General features: G+C 38.0%; 1 protein-coding gene across 1 annotated transcript in view; it reads right to left on the bottom strand.

Moving 5' to 3' along the window:
* The window catches only part of Gsap (gamma-secretase activating protein), a 74,795-nt gene that overhangs the window by 34,856 nt on the left and 22,305 nt on the right, over nt 1–17,634 (bottom strand). The window contains exons 8-14 of the mRNA XM_013035264.1: nt 16,482–16,531; nt 15,305–15,409; nt 14,998–15,057; nt 14,083–14,126; nt 12,338–12,417; nt 6,625–6,702; nt 5,152–5,229 (exon numbers count right to left, since the gene is read on the bottom strand). Coding sequence (XP_012890718.1) covers nt 5,152–5,229; nt 6,625–6,702; nt 12,338–12,417; nt 14,083–14,126; nt 14,998–15,057; nt 15,305–15,409; nt 16,482–16,531 — 495 coding nt within the window. The remainder of the gene's footprint in view (nt 1–5,151; nt 5,230–6,624; nt 6,703–12,337; nt 12,418–14,082; nt 14,127–14,997; nt 15,058–15,304; nt 15,410–16,481; nt 16,532–17,634) is intronic.

The following is a 17,634-nucleotide window of genomic DNA, read 5'->3' as shown; positions in this document are numbered from 1 at the left end:
TATACTGACATCAAATATAGTGAAAGCAGGGGTTATACTGTGGGGGAGGGACATACAAAGCAACAAAGAGATAATCTTATAAATGCGTTAGAAACAAATGCATGAAAGAAAAAAAACATTAAAATACACATCTAACGGTTCATTTTCCTGACATGTGACTGGTTTTCTTCAGACATTTAGCAGAATTGTCTTAATTTATACCTATAGTTTTGTTTCAGACATTTAGCCATAATTGTTTTAACTTATACCTATAGTTTTATTTGTAAGTCAATTATGCCTTTCAATGATAGCAAGTAACCATTCCTTAATCTGATAGTCTTAGGATTTCCTTTATCATTTCTGCCAGGTTGAGGAAGCACTCAAATGAGCTTTGGTCCATTCACTGTCTTCATCATTTTGTTCGAAGGAACTTCAAATACATATTCAAGACAAGTTCCATAAGAATTCTGACATTTGTGAGGTATTAATTTATTTCCTTGCATTGTCAGCTCCCTAGAATTTGCAACCTCCAAGGTCCCTATAGGCAATATTTGTGTAACTAGAACATTCATCCCCATATTGAGACATGATGTAGAAATAGGTTTCTGGAGAATGCAAGGTGGCTGGGGGTGGGGGAGGAGGATATAGCCCTGGCTAATAAGTTTCCTAGGATTTTAGAAAAGCAGAGAATCTCATATTAATTATGAATTGCATATAGAAGAAACATTTGGATTTTAAGGGTGCCAGTCAGATTCGCTTTTCTAAGAAGCAAAGACATATGCTAATCATTTGCATGGAAGACAGTCTGTGACAAGGGAAAGAAAGAAGATTTAGAACTCTCATCAGGTGACTTAGGTGTCCTTTCATAATACATGGGTTAAATTGTGTGAAAGGGCATAACACAGATGATTGTAACAGGATTGTTACCATGGCAATATTTTTGCCAAAAACAAAAACAAAAAATGTGAGGTACAGTGGAAAGGTGTGGGGCCTCAAGTGGCCAAGGTTAGCTCCTACCTCTGCCACTTCACCAGGTAATTACAGTGGTCCAAGTCTCTGGAAGGAAAGCAATTGGGAATGTAGGAAGGTGTTCTGGTGTGATGACAGTTGGGGTTAGGGAGGCAAGTAGCTACCAGCATTTGATGAGTGAGCTTCAGAACATTCAGTTCCTCTGTTGAGGAGGTCACCCTCAAAGAAAGTATCTCCAGAAACGTCAGTGGGACTTGTAGTGGAGTAGATGATGGGCCATGAGAGTCCCTGTGACTCTGTTAACTTCTGTGATGAAAAGAACCTTGTAGATATGAGTAGGATCTTGAGATGGGTAGAGGACCACAGAGTATCCAGGTAGAGCCAATGTAATCAAAGTCTTTGCAAAAAAAGGGATTTGCCTATAGAGGAGAGCCATGCATGACACCAGTGATTGGAGTGATGTGGCCACAAGCCAAGAAAAGCTAGTTTCTAGGTATAGAAGGAGACAGAAACAAATTCTTCCCTGGAGTCCTAAGAAGGAACTAGTTCTGCCCACATCTTGATTTCAGCTCCTCACAGCCCTTTCAAACGTCTCACCTTCAGATCTCGAATAGGTTATTTGGGTTGCTTTAAACCCTAAGTGTGTGGTAATTTGTTACAACAGCAATGAGAAACTGATATCATGCTCTCATCAGAGAGAGACACAAAATCTCAAGTATTCATCTCATCCTGTTCAAGCCTCAGTTTCATTATTTGTAAAGTGGGGATGCTATCACCAAGCAAAAGTTTTGTAAGGTCTAAGATAAGTAAAATATTTAGCTTATAGTATTCATTAAGTAAATAGTATGGTTTGTCTGTACTGGGGTTTAAATTCAGTGTTTCATACTTACTAAGTAGGTGCTCTACCACTTAAGCCATGTCTCCAGCCCCTCCTATTTTGGTTATTTTTGAGATAAGACTATTATTTTTAGCTCAGATTGTGATCTACTGAATTACATTTTCTGCCATAGCTTGGATGACAGGCAAACACCACTGCACTTAATAATTGCTTAAGATGGGAATCTGGTAGACATTTTGCTCAGCCTTCTGATTAGCTAAGATTATAGGTATAAACTTATACTTTGGTAGTCTTGGATTTGAACTTAGGACCTTGTGTTTGCCAGGCACTCTGCTGCTGAGTCACACCTCCAGTCCTTTTGCAAGTATTTGTTTTCCATATAGGGTCCCACTTCCTGCCCAGACATGTGCCTAAACTACAATCCTATTTTAGACTTTCCAGTATAGCTGAGCTGGAAATCAAGCATGTCCAGCATCTTTCTCTTGGGATTAAGTCTTATGGACTTTTCTTCCCAGGCTGCACTGCAACAAAAATCCTCTCTATTTTAGCTTCCCACAGAGATTAGAGTGTGTGCAACTGTCCTCGCTTATTGGTGGAAAGGGGTCTCATAAACTTCTCTGCCCAGCTGGCCTTGAGCAACAATCCTTTTAGTCTTAGACTTCTTAGTAGCTAGGATTAGAAGCATAAGCCATAGACACCTAGCTATAAACATCTTTATATAGCTGTGTATGGAGTTGATTGGAAAAAATTTTAAAGCTCTATTCTTTAATATTCTAATCAATAAGAAGCTTCTTTTAACAAGTTAACAATAAATGGAAATTATAAGAAATTAATAGCAAAACACACATCTCCCAGCAAAATACTGCTGTCATAAAAATTCCCCTTAGAACAGTTTAAATCTTGGATACAATTTTGTGCCTATAAAATAAATGGTGCTTAAGAAAAAAAGACAACTTATATAAGACAGTCTATTTTTACAAGCTCTAGTATTTCTGCCCTTTCCAAATTCTGAAGACCACAGATTAAATCATGCCTGCCCTTTTCAAGTAATTCCCAGGGGGAGTTTGGGGGGGGCGGGGAGGAAGGAAGATACCTTTGCCCTCACAAAATGCTATGGGCTTTCAGTGGAAACTTCCCACATCCCTCTTGAGATGGGATGCTGATGCAGCATGGCTGATAAGAATCGAGTCCCTGACCCAGGAAAGCTTATATTTCCCTCCCTTATCACAGGAAGCAGTAAAGCCAGGCCTCTCAAGTCCATTTCCCACAGCTTCTGAGCTCATGTCAAAATGTGCCACATTCTGGCCTGCTTAGCATAAGACTTTGAACCTCATCCGCAGTACCATCCACCAACTTTGTGTGGACTTATTTATGCTTCTCCCTTCCCTCAGCTCCTCACATCATACCTCCCTATACCTTTGTCATCTCAGCAAAGGGATTGGGGAATGGGAAATACTTAAGAACCATGGACTATAAGTTGGAAGTTTTCCTTCTTTAAATATTGTGCCAAAATCTCTATGTAGGCAAGGACTAGTTCTCCCTTCCCCCTTAATTCTCTGCACCCCATATTCCTGTTAGCTGCTTTGAGTAGGGAGATGGAATCAGACCCTTCTATAAAATAAAATAAAATTTTAAAAAAAGAATCAGCTCCTTCTTTTTTTTCTCCTTTATTGATTGCCTTATATGATCAAGTATGGTATTCAGATTCCCCTTCCCATATTTATTCAGTGAAAGCCACTCCTCAAGCTGGTCCATGAGATAATTCATGAGCCTTGGAAGCTTTCATGTTTAGCAACTGGACATAGAGGTCTTTCCAAAAGCCATTGTCCCTTTAAAACCAAGGGTCAACACAACATAATGCATCACTTCTCCAAGGATGTAGAGGATCATCTTATTCAGTTATCACTGACTACTAAAAAAAGGTGTCTTTTTAAAGACTATTGAAAACATAAGAAAATTTACAGCTTTGGTTCTCTAAAGGAGGAAGATATACCACTAATCCAAAAGCTAATGGGATTGAGCAGGTGGGGTATGTTCCAAAAAACAAAGAACATATCCCATTGACCATAAAAAGATTGATGATTCTCATTGCAAGCCAAGATTCAAAGAGGCCGGAGCACAAAGAACATAGCTTGCATGATCAATAGAAAGCCACGGATTGGAGAAGATCTTCACTAGCCATACAACGGACAAGGGTCTCATATCTAAAATATACCTGGAACTCAAAAAATTAAATCCCCCAACAACAAATCCTCAATGAAACAATTGCCCAATAAATAAGTGGGCTAAAGACTTAAAGAGAAACTTCTCTGAACTGGAAATAAGAATGGCCAATAGATACATGAAGGAATGCTCAACCTCTCTAGCCATAAAAGATATGCAAATCAAAACAACATTGAGATACCACCTCACCCCAGTTAGAATGGCTAAAAATCAAGAACTCTAATAACAACAGATGCTGGAGGGGATGTGGCCAAATGGGAACCCTACTGCATTGTTGGTGGAATGTAAACTTGTTCAACCACTTTGAAAGCAGTATGGAGGTTCCTCAAAAGACTTCACATAGAGCTCCCCTATGACCCAGCAATCCCACTTTTGGGCATTTACCCAAATGTTTACAAACAAGACCACACTAAAGCTACCAGCACAACTATGTTTATTGCAGCATTATTTACCATAGCTAAGATATGGAACCAACCCAGATGCCCCTCAGTACTTGAATGGATCAAGAAAATGTGGTATATATACACAATGGAATTCTATGCCTCCATCAGAAAGAATGACACTGCCCCATGTGTTAGGAAATGGAAAGACTTGGAAAAAATTATATTAAGTGAAGTAATCCAGACCCAAAGAAACACAGGTCCCATGGTTTCCCTTATTGGCAATAACTAGTACATGTGTAGGACAAGTAGAAAAGGTCAAAAGCTATGTATATAAGACCATATAAGATGATATTAAGTGAAATGAATCCCAAGATAGAGACAGAATATTTTTTCTTTCTTGCTATTTTTCCTCATGTATTTATAATGTACCATGTGATTTTTTTTCTTGCTTTGTATGTCCCTCCCCCACGGTATAACCCCTGTTGTCACTGTATTTGTTGTTGGTGCCCTGCATCTTGTGTACACACTTCTCTAATTCGGGGAGGGGAAGGTAAAAAACAAAATGTTTAAATAGGGATACAGGTTGACCCATTGTAGCAATGAGACGAAAAAGATACCATGTTGCAAACAAACTTTACAATGAGGCCTGACCAAATGGTGCTCATGGAGAAAAAAAATGAAAGAGTGAACCCTGAGACACAGAGTATGTTGGAAGGAATGCATGTTACAATGGCAATGTGGTGCACCTCCATCACCCACCAAGGTTGAGAAAGGTTATCCCCATGGGCCCAGGCAAGCCAGCTCTCCCAAGAGCAGCAGTGAACGTCTTGCTGTATCCTGTAGAGAGAGCAGGAAACAAAGAAAAATCCAAGCTGGAACTGTACTCCTGGCAGTGATGATACATAACACTCTGACAGTTTCTGGTGGCCCTCCTCACAATGCCAGCACTACAAGTGGACCATGTGAGTGCAGTCACAATCTAATACTGTTCTTGGCTCATATATAATCCCCTGTCAGGGTGAGGAACTTTTTTCTGTTGTTTTCTGAATAACATCCACAGGCCATTCTTAATCATGAGGCTATCTACTTCATCATGTTAGAGCTGAAAAATCAGACGGCTCATCCACACACTTGCTGCCATTAAGACTCTCTGAATCTGACTTTGGAACCCCTTACTTTAAATAATAATGAGAATAATAATGAATCTCGGAGACCTCATCCAAATTCACAATATTAATTTAATTAGAAAGAGGATTAGACTGTTTATATGTCTATTTCTAAAGTTCCTTTTTCTTTCATCAATCATGGGGCTTGAACTCTGGGCCTGGTCACTGTCCTGAGCTTTTGTGCTAAGGCTTGTGTTCTACCACTTGAGCTATAGCTCTACTTCTGCTCTGTTGTTATTAATTGGAGATAAAGAGTCTCATAGACTTTCTTGTCCCTGCTGGCTTCAAACGGGGATCCTCAGGTCTCAGCCTCTTGTGTAGCTAGGATTACCGACATGAACCACCAGTGCCTGGCTAAAGTTACTTTTTCTTGAGTAAATTATTATACTTTTCTATCTTGATCACTAACACTTCCATAATAATAATCAGTCCTGCAGAATAATAAACTCAGGTGCAACTCAAAATAACATTTTAAAATATTAGGGGAAAATATTTATCTTTTAAAAAATTTAACTACATTATGTACTTCACAAATAGTATTTTTGAGGAGCCAAATAAAAGAAATCCTCCTTAGCACAGCTCAGACTAAAACCACTTCAGGGCACGCTACAACCGACTGTAGGCTGAGCATTTACTACTGACCCCAGCCTGCCACCTGACATGCCAAGTGACAGACGTACTGTGAAATTGAATAAATATACTTAGCTCTAAAGGCTATTTAGGTATGAAATCAAGAGTACTTTTTAACTAAAACCCTACGTAATATGGGAGTTAAAGCTATCAATAAAGCTTTCCAATTGGTGATAACTAAAGAGCAAGCCAACACATTTTGAGCAAATATATCCCTTAGGATTGGTCTACAGGTCTCAAGAAAGACATGTCAGGATGAAGAAAAAGTAATGTTTATATAATTTAATGTTTGCCATTAGTGAATTATGTGTATTATGTAAGCATATAAGTATAGAATATACCACTACAAATTGATTGTCAGATTCTAAGATTTTAAAATCAAATTTGCTACTATTTGGAAACAGCAATTGTAGAAAAATAAATAAATAAAGAGTACCTTTATGAAGGTAAAACACTGAATATGTGATTTGCTCCCAAGAGTCAAACTTTGGGCTGTAACATACACACAAACTTCCTAGAAGGAAAAAAGAATTTGAGAGAACTTAAACAATTTGTGAACCAGCAAGTTTCCTAAGCCATTTCCCTTCACTTCTACTTCTAAATGTCCTGTTCCATTTTACTTCACAGAATATTTCCAACTTCAAGAAGTAGTCTATTAACAAGTTGCTAGGAAAATATCAAATCAACATTTGGCATCAATAATTATAAGCAGTATATTGTAGCAGGCTAAGGAAGGAAGAAAAGAAAATGATTGTACAGTAATGCAGTCCTATATGTGAAATCAGAGGAGTCTAGAACTTTCCAAACTTCATGAGATTCTCCTGCTATACATGCACTGCCTTTGTCACTTTTTATTACTATTACAGCTGTGGACACCAGTTTATATTTTTAAAGTGTGCTCCTCTCTAGAGTAGATGCCCAGTCTTCTTCTTTATCTAGATTGAAAAGCAAATCATGGTCTTTCTCATGGGGCAATGGGAACAAATACAACATGTGAGATCAAATGCATCCATATTTGGATCACTGAAGGCCTTAGCCAATGGTGAGCTCTTGGCATGAAGCAGTCCTTCCAGATGAGCCAAGCCCACCCACATTTACCCCATTTACTCAGAATATACTTAGAATACCTCTGGCCTTCTCAATTCTCTCAGTGTGTAAAACTGTATGGATGTCTAGTAGCTGTTGCTAATCAGATAGACTAATGTCCACTGATGACCTACAAATGAGGAGATTTATGCTGAAATGGACTCAGGCTGATGATCCTCATCTCAAATATATTTTACATCGAGATTCTTTAGGATTTGGGAATGTTTGCACAACTTTATTAATTGAGTATCCTTTAATTCAAAGATCTAAATTCCAGAATGCACTCTGAATTCCGGATTTTTAGATCAGGAGTGATCTCAACCTATAATTTTATTCCAGTACTAATATTTATGTGCTCAACTGAAATAAAGAGATTTCTGAGTAGAAAGGAATTTGTTAAAAAGTTGGAAAACTTGGGTTGTAGTCGCAGAGCTAATATTAATGGTTGTTGAAATCAATGATGATTCTACTTGAGTGGTTTCAGTATTCCTTCCATTATATTCTATTAGTTCCTGTATCAAGGAATTACATGCTATGGGAAATCTGTTTGCCCTAGGAAGAATATCTGAGAATAATTACAAGCATTCTTTTATGATACTTATCACGTGTGACTGCTTTTAATATACTTATTGTTATAAGTATATTTTATTAAAATATCTTGAAAACATCAAAAAGAATAACTACCAGATAAAGATTCTGTTAAAATTACATTTACTAAGTATCTGGTAATAACTTTTCTTAAAATCACAGCAGACTAACTTTGAATAAAAGTAAACTAACATTATTGGTAAAAAAAAAATCCATTAGTCTATACTACTCTTTTATAATCCTGGATCATAGAAGGAATTGGCACAAAAGTAGTAATAAAAATACAAATTAAAATAAGGTACCATATATTTCCATTTAAATTAGCAAAGTTTTCTTAATGATAATCAGTGTTGTCCAGGGTGCAGTAGAAAGAACATTTTCAAATAATAGAAAAGTAACAGAAACTCTCTGAAAAAAGTATTATTAAGTGAGTTAAATATACTCAGACCAAGGATCAATAATTTGTTTAGCAATCTAAGTTGAGGAACAAGTTTGAAATGTCAACAAAATAAGGATATGGCCACCATTGTAACAAAATCCTTCCCACACCATCTCCTAGAGAATGAAGGCTTTTGTTTTTGTCATTTTGAAAAATGTTAAAATGATATGTGTGGTAAATATTCTAATTCCATGTACTGAGTACCATATTCAGATTTGGTAAGCAAATATTTCCAAATTGTCAGGTTGTGGCTTAGTGCTCTAGTCCAATCCCAAAGGGGAAAAGGTAGTGGGCAGATGCTCTGCAAGGTCCAATAAGCTGAGCCCTGATGGTTCCCGCCTGTAATCCTAACTACTCAAAAGGCTGAGATCACGAATCACAATTCAAGCCAGCCTAGACAAGAAAGTCCATGAGACTCTTATCTCCAATTAACCACCAAAAAAGCCAGAAGTGAAGCCATGGATCAAGTGGTAGAACATACTATTTTAGCCCTGAGCAGAAATAGTTTAGGAACATCACCCAGGGCCTGAGCTCAAGACCCAGCAGCAGCACATACACAAAATGAAAGTGCTATAGAACTTCCTTCAACAGTAGCAATGTTCTGTCCCTATGTACCCCTACATAGGAGTACATGTAACATAAGCATTTAAAAGGTGGCTAGTGTAACTACAGAACTACTCTCTCATTTCTTTTATTTCTAATTAACTGAAATTTAGAAAGCCAATATGGACACTACAGCTGGAAAGCAATGGTTCTTAACCCTGACCAAACATGAAACTTGAGATCACAGATACACAAACTCCATCTCTGGTCACTAAGTCAGATGTCAGTATTTTTTTAAAGCTCCCTAATAGATCCTAAGATTCAATCAAGATTGAGAATCCTTTTCTAAAAATCAGCAAATGTGCATTTAAATCTTAGATGTTGGCTTACTAAGTATATTTATTGTTCAGGCAAATTAATTATATATATTCTCTAAACCTCAGTTTCCTCATCTGTACATAAAGAAAATAAAGAACCTGCTTCATAAAGTTCTTACATGAGAATAAATGGAATAGTGTGCCTAAGGCTCTGGCAAAATAGTTACATCTGGCTCTAAAGGCTAGCTGCTATTATTTGTAATCCAGAATTATTTTGCTGCTATTTATAATTTTGAGGAAGTCACAGGTTGAAGAAATAAAACATGCTCCTAATGGTATATCCAGAGACTTTTTAAAATAAATATTCATTGGTGAGTGAAGATAACATCGCAACATTGGCAAGCCTTTGGGAAACCATTTAGACAATGAAAATTAGTACAATGTTATCCAAGGGAAATTATCTCATTGGAGCAATTATTTAAAAGCCCTCTAAAATGGTAACACTGGCCTAATTCTGAGAACTCCTGCAATTATATGAGCAGGCAAAGGGGATGCATGCATTCCTACACTCTCCTCAGCAGTTGCTACACAAGAACAAACTAAGGCCACTGACTTAGATGTTGTAAGTCAGACGCAGGAGGAGTGAGAATATTTATTTATGCCCCAAATTTAGAGTTTTTAGTTGATTTACCTTCCTAATGCAAGAGATTATTGAAAAGTCTACATAAACTCATAATGATTAAATGCTATACAAGTAGCCTCACATTGGAGCAGTACTTCTCTCCCTAACTAACTCTGAAAAGTATAAGTTATTGTCCAGTTTTAACCTTTCATTCCTTTGAAGGTAGCAGATTTCATGTCTATGGACAGAAAACCCCAGCATTTTATTAAGTAAGGCACATCATGAGTAGCCGTCTTATATGTTATGGCTGCTACTGTTTGAGAAATTCCTATGGGAACAAAATGAAAAGGCATAAAGAGCCATTTGGAATTAAAGCCTAAAATAATTGTTTATATCCAAGCCATTCAAAGCAAAACAACTAGGGAAGATCGTACCCTAGTAACCTACCTTCCCTATGAGCTCTAGGTCCCGTTTCTTCTCACCTCTGAAGTCACTCTGCCAATTATTCCTCTATATTTCGCACTCTCCTCTTTCTCTCACCACTAAATATAAGTATTTGAACATAGGGAGGTTGCTACCATCTCTAAATCTCATTTCTACCACTTGAGCCACAGCACCACTTCCTGTTTTTTCTGCTAATGTGGTGCTGAGGAATCGAACCCAGGGCATTCAAGGCAAGCACTTTACCACTGAGCCACCTTCCCAGCCCCAATAACATAATTGTAAAAGGTGTTCTGTTTGAGGGAGACAAGCAGGAGTGCAAAATAAGAGAAGTACTATATATTACTTCTATAATATTCAATAAACATTAATAGTTAATATAACATTTCATTATGATATATATATATATGGAAATAGCATAATGAATTCCATCAAAAATTATTTATGAAAGCTGGGTGCCAGTGGTTCACGCTTGTAATCCTAGCTACTCAGTAGGCTGAGCTCTGAGGATCATGGTTCAAAGCCAGCCCAGGCAGGAAAGTCCGTGAGACCCATCTCCAATAAACCACTAGAAACCAGAAGTGGTACTGTGGCTCAAGTGGTAGAGTGCTTGCCTTGAGCTGAAATGTTGAGGGACAGCACCCAGGCCCAGAGTTCAAGCCCCACAACTGACAAAAAAAATAGTAATAAATATCACAATGAATCCTTTTCTATAATTAATGACAAGTTTAAAAGCAAAAACATGCTTATTAGACTTTGATTTTAGGGTTATTGCTTAGATGACTATTAAAGCTAACAATTAGAGGGTTTTTTTCACCAGATTCATTCTATGGAATTCCATTTCTCTCCTCTCATTTTTAGACATGCCTTTGCTTCTCTACATCTTCTCTCTGAACTACAAACAGATGTGAAGAGAGAATGTGTATACTCAAGACTTCATTTGCCAAGCTGTTAGAACAGCACTCTGTAGACTGGCATTTAAAGGTCAGTGTATAGTTTTAGAATCCAAACATAACAATAAGGCTGACATAGAAAGCATCCTCATCCCTGCTCATGAAAAGATGGAGCAGGTACCTTCTACTGGTGGCTTGAAATCCGAGTTGATTAGAAGGCTGAGATCTGAAGATTATGGTTCACAGCCAGCCTGGATGGAAAAGCCCATAAGATTCTTATCTCAACCAGAAGTGGATATGTGGCTCAAGTAGTAGAGTGCTAGCCTTGAGCAAAAAAGGCAAGGGACAGTGCCCATGCCCTGAGTTCAAGCCCTGGTATCAGTACACAGAGGGGGGGAGGGGAAGAGGGAGGTGATAAAATGTGGATTGATTGGGGCTGGGAAGGTGGCTCAGTGGTAGAGTGCTTGCCTTGAAGCATGCATGAGGCCCTGGGTTCAATTTCTCAGTACCACATAAGCAGAAAAAGCCAGAGGTGGCGTTATAGCTCAAGTTGTAGAGCACTAGCCTTGAGCTGAAGAGCTGAGGGACAGCACCCAAGCCTAGAGTTCAGGCCCTACAACCCAAACCCTCCTCCCCACCAAAAAAATGTGGATTCATTAAGTACAAATCCACCTGGTCTATTAAAATAACTCAACTGCTATTAGAACAGCAATTCTGTTGACTGGTTTCTTTCACAGAGAGAATATATATATAGTTATAGTGTTAGAAATCAGGGGTGTCACTCAGTGGTTAAGACATGTCAAGACTCTGGGCTCCCTCCCCTGCACTAAAAGAAAAAAGTAAAACCAAGTAAAAAAAAAATAGAGAGAAGATGGGACTGGGAAGGTGGCTCAGTGGTAGAGTGCTTGCCTTGCATTCATGAGGTCCTGGGTTCAACTCCTCAGCACTACATAAGCAGAAAAAGCCGGAAGTGGCACTGTGGCTCAAGTGGTAGAGCACTAGCCTTGAATCAAAGAGTTCAAGCCCCATGACCAAAATATATATATATATATACAGAGAGAGAAAAGATAATTTATCACATATGTGATTACCTATATAATAAGGTGTCTCTGTTATATTTCCTTTTCATGATTCACATATCTAAACTATCCAGTAATTAGTTTGTATAGCACTGAAGTACAGTTGAATAAGTTGTTAAGTAAAATCCTAATTCTTCTTACCTGTATGGTTGGTAAAAACACAGAGAGTCGACTGTTTGGATAATGTATCTTGATGATATTCACACCCAAAGTTGACAAGTCTAAGAACATAAAGGAAAATAAATTACTGAATGCATTTAAAAATACATTCCTTGGGCTGGGAAGGTGGCTCAGTGGTAGAGTGCTTGCCTTGGCATGCCTGAGGCCCTGGGTTCAATTCCTCAGCACCACATAAGCAAAAAGAAAAAAAAAGCCGGAAGTGGCACTATGGCTCAAGTGGTAGAGTGCTAGCCTTGAGCTGAAGAGCTGAGGGACAGCGCCCAGGCCCAGAGTTCAGGCCCCACAACCGGACCCAAAAAAAAAACAATACATTCCTTCTTAAAAGGTATAGTTACTACTATGATATATCTATAGAAGTAGATATTCTCCCTAAGTAAACAACTTTTCATCAGTAAGAAAGTGGGTTTTTTAGTATAATGGTACATAAATATATTTTTAAATACATGATACACAGGACATAAATATGAGCCTGTCAAAGGAGAAAAAAGTTACTTACAATTTGTATTTAATAATTTTTTTTTTTGGGTCCGGTCGTGGGGCCTGTACTCTGGGCCTGGGCGCTGTCCCTCAGCTCTTCAGCTCAAGGCTAGTACTCTACCACTTGAGCCACAGCACCATTTCCGGCTTTTTTTTTCTTTTTGCTTATGTGGTGCTGAGGAATGGAACCCGGGGCCTCAGGCATGCAAGGCAAGCACTCTACCACTGAGCCACCTTCCCAGCCCTATTTAATAATTTTTATGATAGCAAAAATACTCTGAAAAATATGTTTCAAAACAGGCACAACTAAACATTCATACATGGTTTTTTTGTTTGTTTGTTTTTGTTTTGTCAGTCATGGGGCTTGAACTCTGGGCTTGTACTCTACAGTTCAAGGCAAGTGCTCTACCTCTTGAGCCACCATGCCACTTCTGGTTTTCTAGTGGTTTTTATGGAGATAAGAGTCTTATAGACTTTCCTGCCTGGGCTGGCTTTAAACTGTGATCCTCAGATTTCAGCCTCCTGAGTAGATAGGATTACAGGCGTGAGCCACCGGCACCCAGCTCTATACATGATAAAATGTAAAATGCAGCTAGTGGAATATGTAATCTTTCATTATTTGTAACTATCTTTAATTCAGGAAGAGTATTCTGTGTTTTAATGACCTTGTGTTCATTTTTTTGAAACTGTCTTCTGTGGCTTTATAAGAAGAAAATTAGTATAAAATTATAGTTAAAGAGGAAGGAAAACTATAATGGAAAAACAAAAAAAAACTTTTCTTCTATGTAAAAAAGAAAAACACAAAAAATAAAACAATAGATTCAGCCAAGCTGAAAGAAGGTTGGCCTGTGATATCGTCTTGCTGGCAAGGAAGAAACAGGTTGATGTTTGGTTCTAAATGCAGCTCTCTCTGATTCATTCCATCTCTTTATTTAATCACAGGGAGACAAGCGCTTCCATACAACAAAATAAATGGAAGCCCTACAGAAATAAATGGCTAAAGAAAATCAACACAATTGACTTTTCATGTGACATTTCAAGTTCATGCTTGGTAAAGTTGTTTTATTCCCTATAAAGCACAGAAGTATTTTTAAAAAAAAAAACACACACACACAGAACATCAATTTTTCCTTTTATCTGTATACTATGTATACCATGAACTAAGAATAAGTATAATCATTTGACCTACTAGTATCTATTAATTTAATAACAATCTGTGAATAACTTACTTAAAACCCAAGTCTTTTAATGATATGTCCAGCGGTGTTTCGAACTGTCAAAAAGACCAGGAGGAAATGAACTCAAAACATGACCCTCCGGGAATGAGCCTAGCAGTGCTGTGCTTGGCTAATGATGAAGAGCCCATTCGCTGTCATTATCTTCTTCAAAGGCCACATCCCAATCCACAGCACAGGAAGTCCACTGGGAATACTCCAGAGTTTATGAATGACCGTGAGTATGGTGCATGCTTATCTCAGGAAAGGTGAAAACTTAGGCTAACTTGGAGTATCATTAACAAGGTTGTATCAGGCAATGGAAAACACAGCCTCTCATAAGACACAGATGACCATGTAAGGAATGGAGAGCTGAGTGACCCCAGAAAGGGTAGGTAAGCCAAAAAAGGGAAGTCTTGTAATTGTACAAAAACAATCTCTGCGACAGACCAACAACAGTGTAGTGAAAAAGATGGCGGTGCCACCCATCACAGTTAAACACAGTAGTGATACCTTACATAAACGCTCTGTCAGTAACTTTCCCAACAGCTGTATTTTAAGTAATTACACTCTTTAACTAATATACGCTCTTATTGGCTCTTTTTCTTGGCCCTCAATTCCACTATCTTCACAAGTGTTTTGAGTCACATAACTTGCAAGAACTTAAATCTACTTACTATAGACCACATCTTTTACCTCTTACTGAGTCCCACTCTTAAAACATGCTTTCTTGATGTAAAATGCTTGGTGGTGGGGATTTCCTGTGCTGTTCTCACCCCTGGTGACCAGAACTATTTAACTTGCTCATGCAAGTGACTAATACCCAAAATACTAAAATGTTCTTTATAGTTGCAATTCTCTTAAAAGGGGGGACCTGGGGGAGGGAAAACATAAAAATTTCCTGGGAGTAACCATTCTCTCTGGACTTACCATTAAGTTAAAGCTCTTGTCAGCATAAAACTGGATGCATTTTAAGATACTCTTTGATTTCTAAAACATAAAACATTGTGATATATTACCTTTAAAAAACACTTAAAAATATGGGGGAAGGAGAAAGGAAGAGAAAGGAGAGACAGAAGCTACAGTCTAACTAAAAGTAGTAATAAAAAAACTTTGCATTATTTCTAATAAACCCTCACTGACTGCTCCCATCAACAAAATATAGTAATTAATGAATTAGAGTAATGGTTAAAACCAAGCTGTTCCCTTAAAGGAGTACCTGTGCACTAATTTTTACCTTCAGGTTGATGTAGTATAATCTCTGCTCTGCCATATCCCACTGAGCCCAAACAAAATCCTCAGCTATTCTGTCTCTGGGGAGATGGTCAGAATTTTTAATTACCTAAGGAGGTAAAATATTGTATAAATAAATTTATTTAAAAAGGAAATACATGAAATCATTATTTTGTGCCCACGATACATGTAAACAGCTCTCCTTTGTTATTTGCACTTCTTCCACACACAAAACATACACAGATTTCACAGAAGACTTTTACAACATCACTACTTCTTCTTCCCAAACTCTCAATACTATTTTATTCTTCTTTGTGGGGGGGTGATCGGTCGTGAGGCTTGAACTCTGGGCTTGGGCGCTGTCCCTGTGCTCTTCAGCTCAAGGAGAGCACTCTACCACTTGAACCACAGTGCCACTTCCAGTTTTCTAGTGGTTTATTGGAGATAAGAGTCTCACGGACTTTTCCTGCCCGGGCTGGTTTTGAACTGCGATCCTCAGATCTCAGCCTCTTCAGTAGTAGGATTACAGGCATGAGCCACCAGCACTGGGCTTATTTTATTCTTGTTATTAGTTTAATAGACAAGTTGGGCCTAGCAAAGGCAAGACAACACCTACCATAAACCAACATGAACATAAAGATTCATAGCTTCCTGTTATGGACATAAGCTTCTCAATATGGCCTCTGCAGACAAGAAGCCTTCACCATTAAAGACAGATGGGAATGCTGAAATTACAGACATGCCCAACTACACCCTGCTTAGTAACCTATATACTTTTATCTACTAAGTAAAGAACAATCCTAAAAGCAGGTAAGAGTACATGTGACGATTCTTTTGTGGTAAAAAAAAATGTATTTTTCCCACATATGCACATAATCATTTACAAGTTTTCATGAGCAAGGTTTTCATCATTAGTTACTGTTATTGTTAGACTCAGGATGGGGGATGAAGTAAAGAAAAAGGAGATACCTAACTGCTTCATAGGTCATTCTTTGTTTCACATATTACAACACCAAATGAATCATTTGAAAGGCATCAAGAAAATATGACACATCAAAAGCATTGATCTATCTTTAACAGAATAGAAATACATGTGTGTATGCTAATAAAAAATAAAGTTAAAAGAAATGCAGTGTTTTGAGTAAGAAAATTCTAAGGCAAAAGGAATTTCAAATCTTTACCACTGTATCTCCATCTTCTTGGGTCACCTGGATATGAACTTGCTCAATATCTTTAAAAAGAAGAAGGGAGAGGAGGAGGAGGAGGAGGAGGAGGACGAGAAGGAGGATGAAGACGAGGACGAGGACGAGGAGGAAAGAGAGAGAGAGAGAGAGAAAGGAAGGAAGAAAGGAAGGAAAGAAAGAAAAAGAAAAAAGTTAACATTCAGGGAGAATATCAGTATTTTTTGCCTACCAGTTGTGAACCAATTTTTACAAAACTAATTAAACAAATACTTATAAAACAATATCTTTATATACTGCATGATAATACATATGCTTACACACAGACACAACTTTCTCCATCATCTTTTTACAGTCTATCTCAAAACCCTTATTTACTACATTCTTTTTTATTATGTGGTGGGAGATGGTACTGGGGTCTTCACTTGCTAGGCAGGTGCTCTACCACTTGAGCCACACCACCTTCAATCCTTTTGGCTTTAGGTATTTTTCAGAGAGTGTCTTGCATGTGTTCCATTGGCCAGCCTGGACTGTGGTCCTTCAATTTCTGTTTCCACAGTAGTGGGTAAAACTGACATGCACCATGGGTCTCATGAACTCTTCTAACTCTACTAACTTCCAACCTCAATCCTCCCAGCCTCTGCCTCGCAAGTAGAAAGGATTATAGGCATGAGCCACCATGCTCTGCCTAGTCCAATCTTTAGTATCAAGAATGCATGACACATTTGGATTTTCTGTACCCCTTCTTCCCTCAAACAGTGTTTGCCTCACCTATGAGATCAGATATATAAAGGATTGACAATTCCTCTTAGCAGAGGTTATCTTCAATTTCCTAGTACTGAATGTGTTTTTAAATTAATGTAGATAGGAACTATTATACACTATTTGAGAGAGGTACTTTCATAGGGGTCAGTTTCACATAAACAAAGCTTCAAACACTCTGAGACACTTGGAGATGGTCCCTTATCAGTAAAAATTTAGATTCAGTCACACTTACCTTTCAATTGTTCTACTTATAAACATGTGAAACAGAAAAACAAGCGTGGTTTATTCACCCAACTATAAATCAGCAGTTTATATTACACCATGAAAGACAGCTTACTAGAAAAGTTGCACCACTGAATTCATCCTTTCTCTTTCATAACTTTGAAAA

The sequence above is a fragment of the Dipodomys ordii genome, unplaced genomic scaffold (genome assembly GCF_000151885.1).
Source record: "Dipodomys ordii isolate 6190 unplaced genomic scaffold, Dord_2.0 Scaffold207, whole genome shotgun sequence".
NCBI classification, from domain to species: domain Eukaryota; kingdom Metazoa; phylum Chordata; class Mammalia; order Rodentia; family Heteromyidae; genus Dipodomys; species Dipodomys ordii.
Note: the sequence above shows the minus strand (reverse complement) of the source record. Positions and strands in the feature narration are given on the sequence as shown.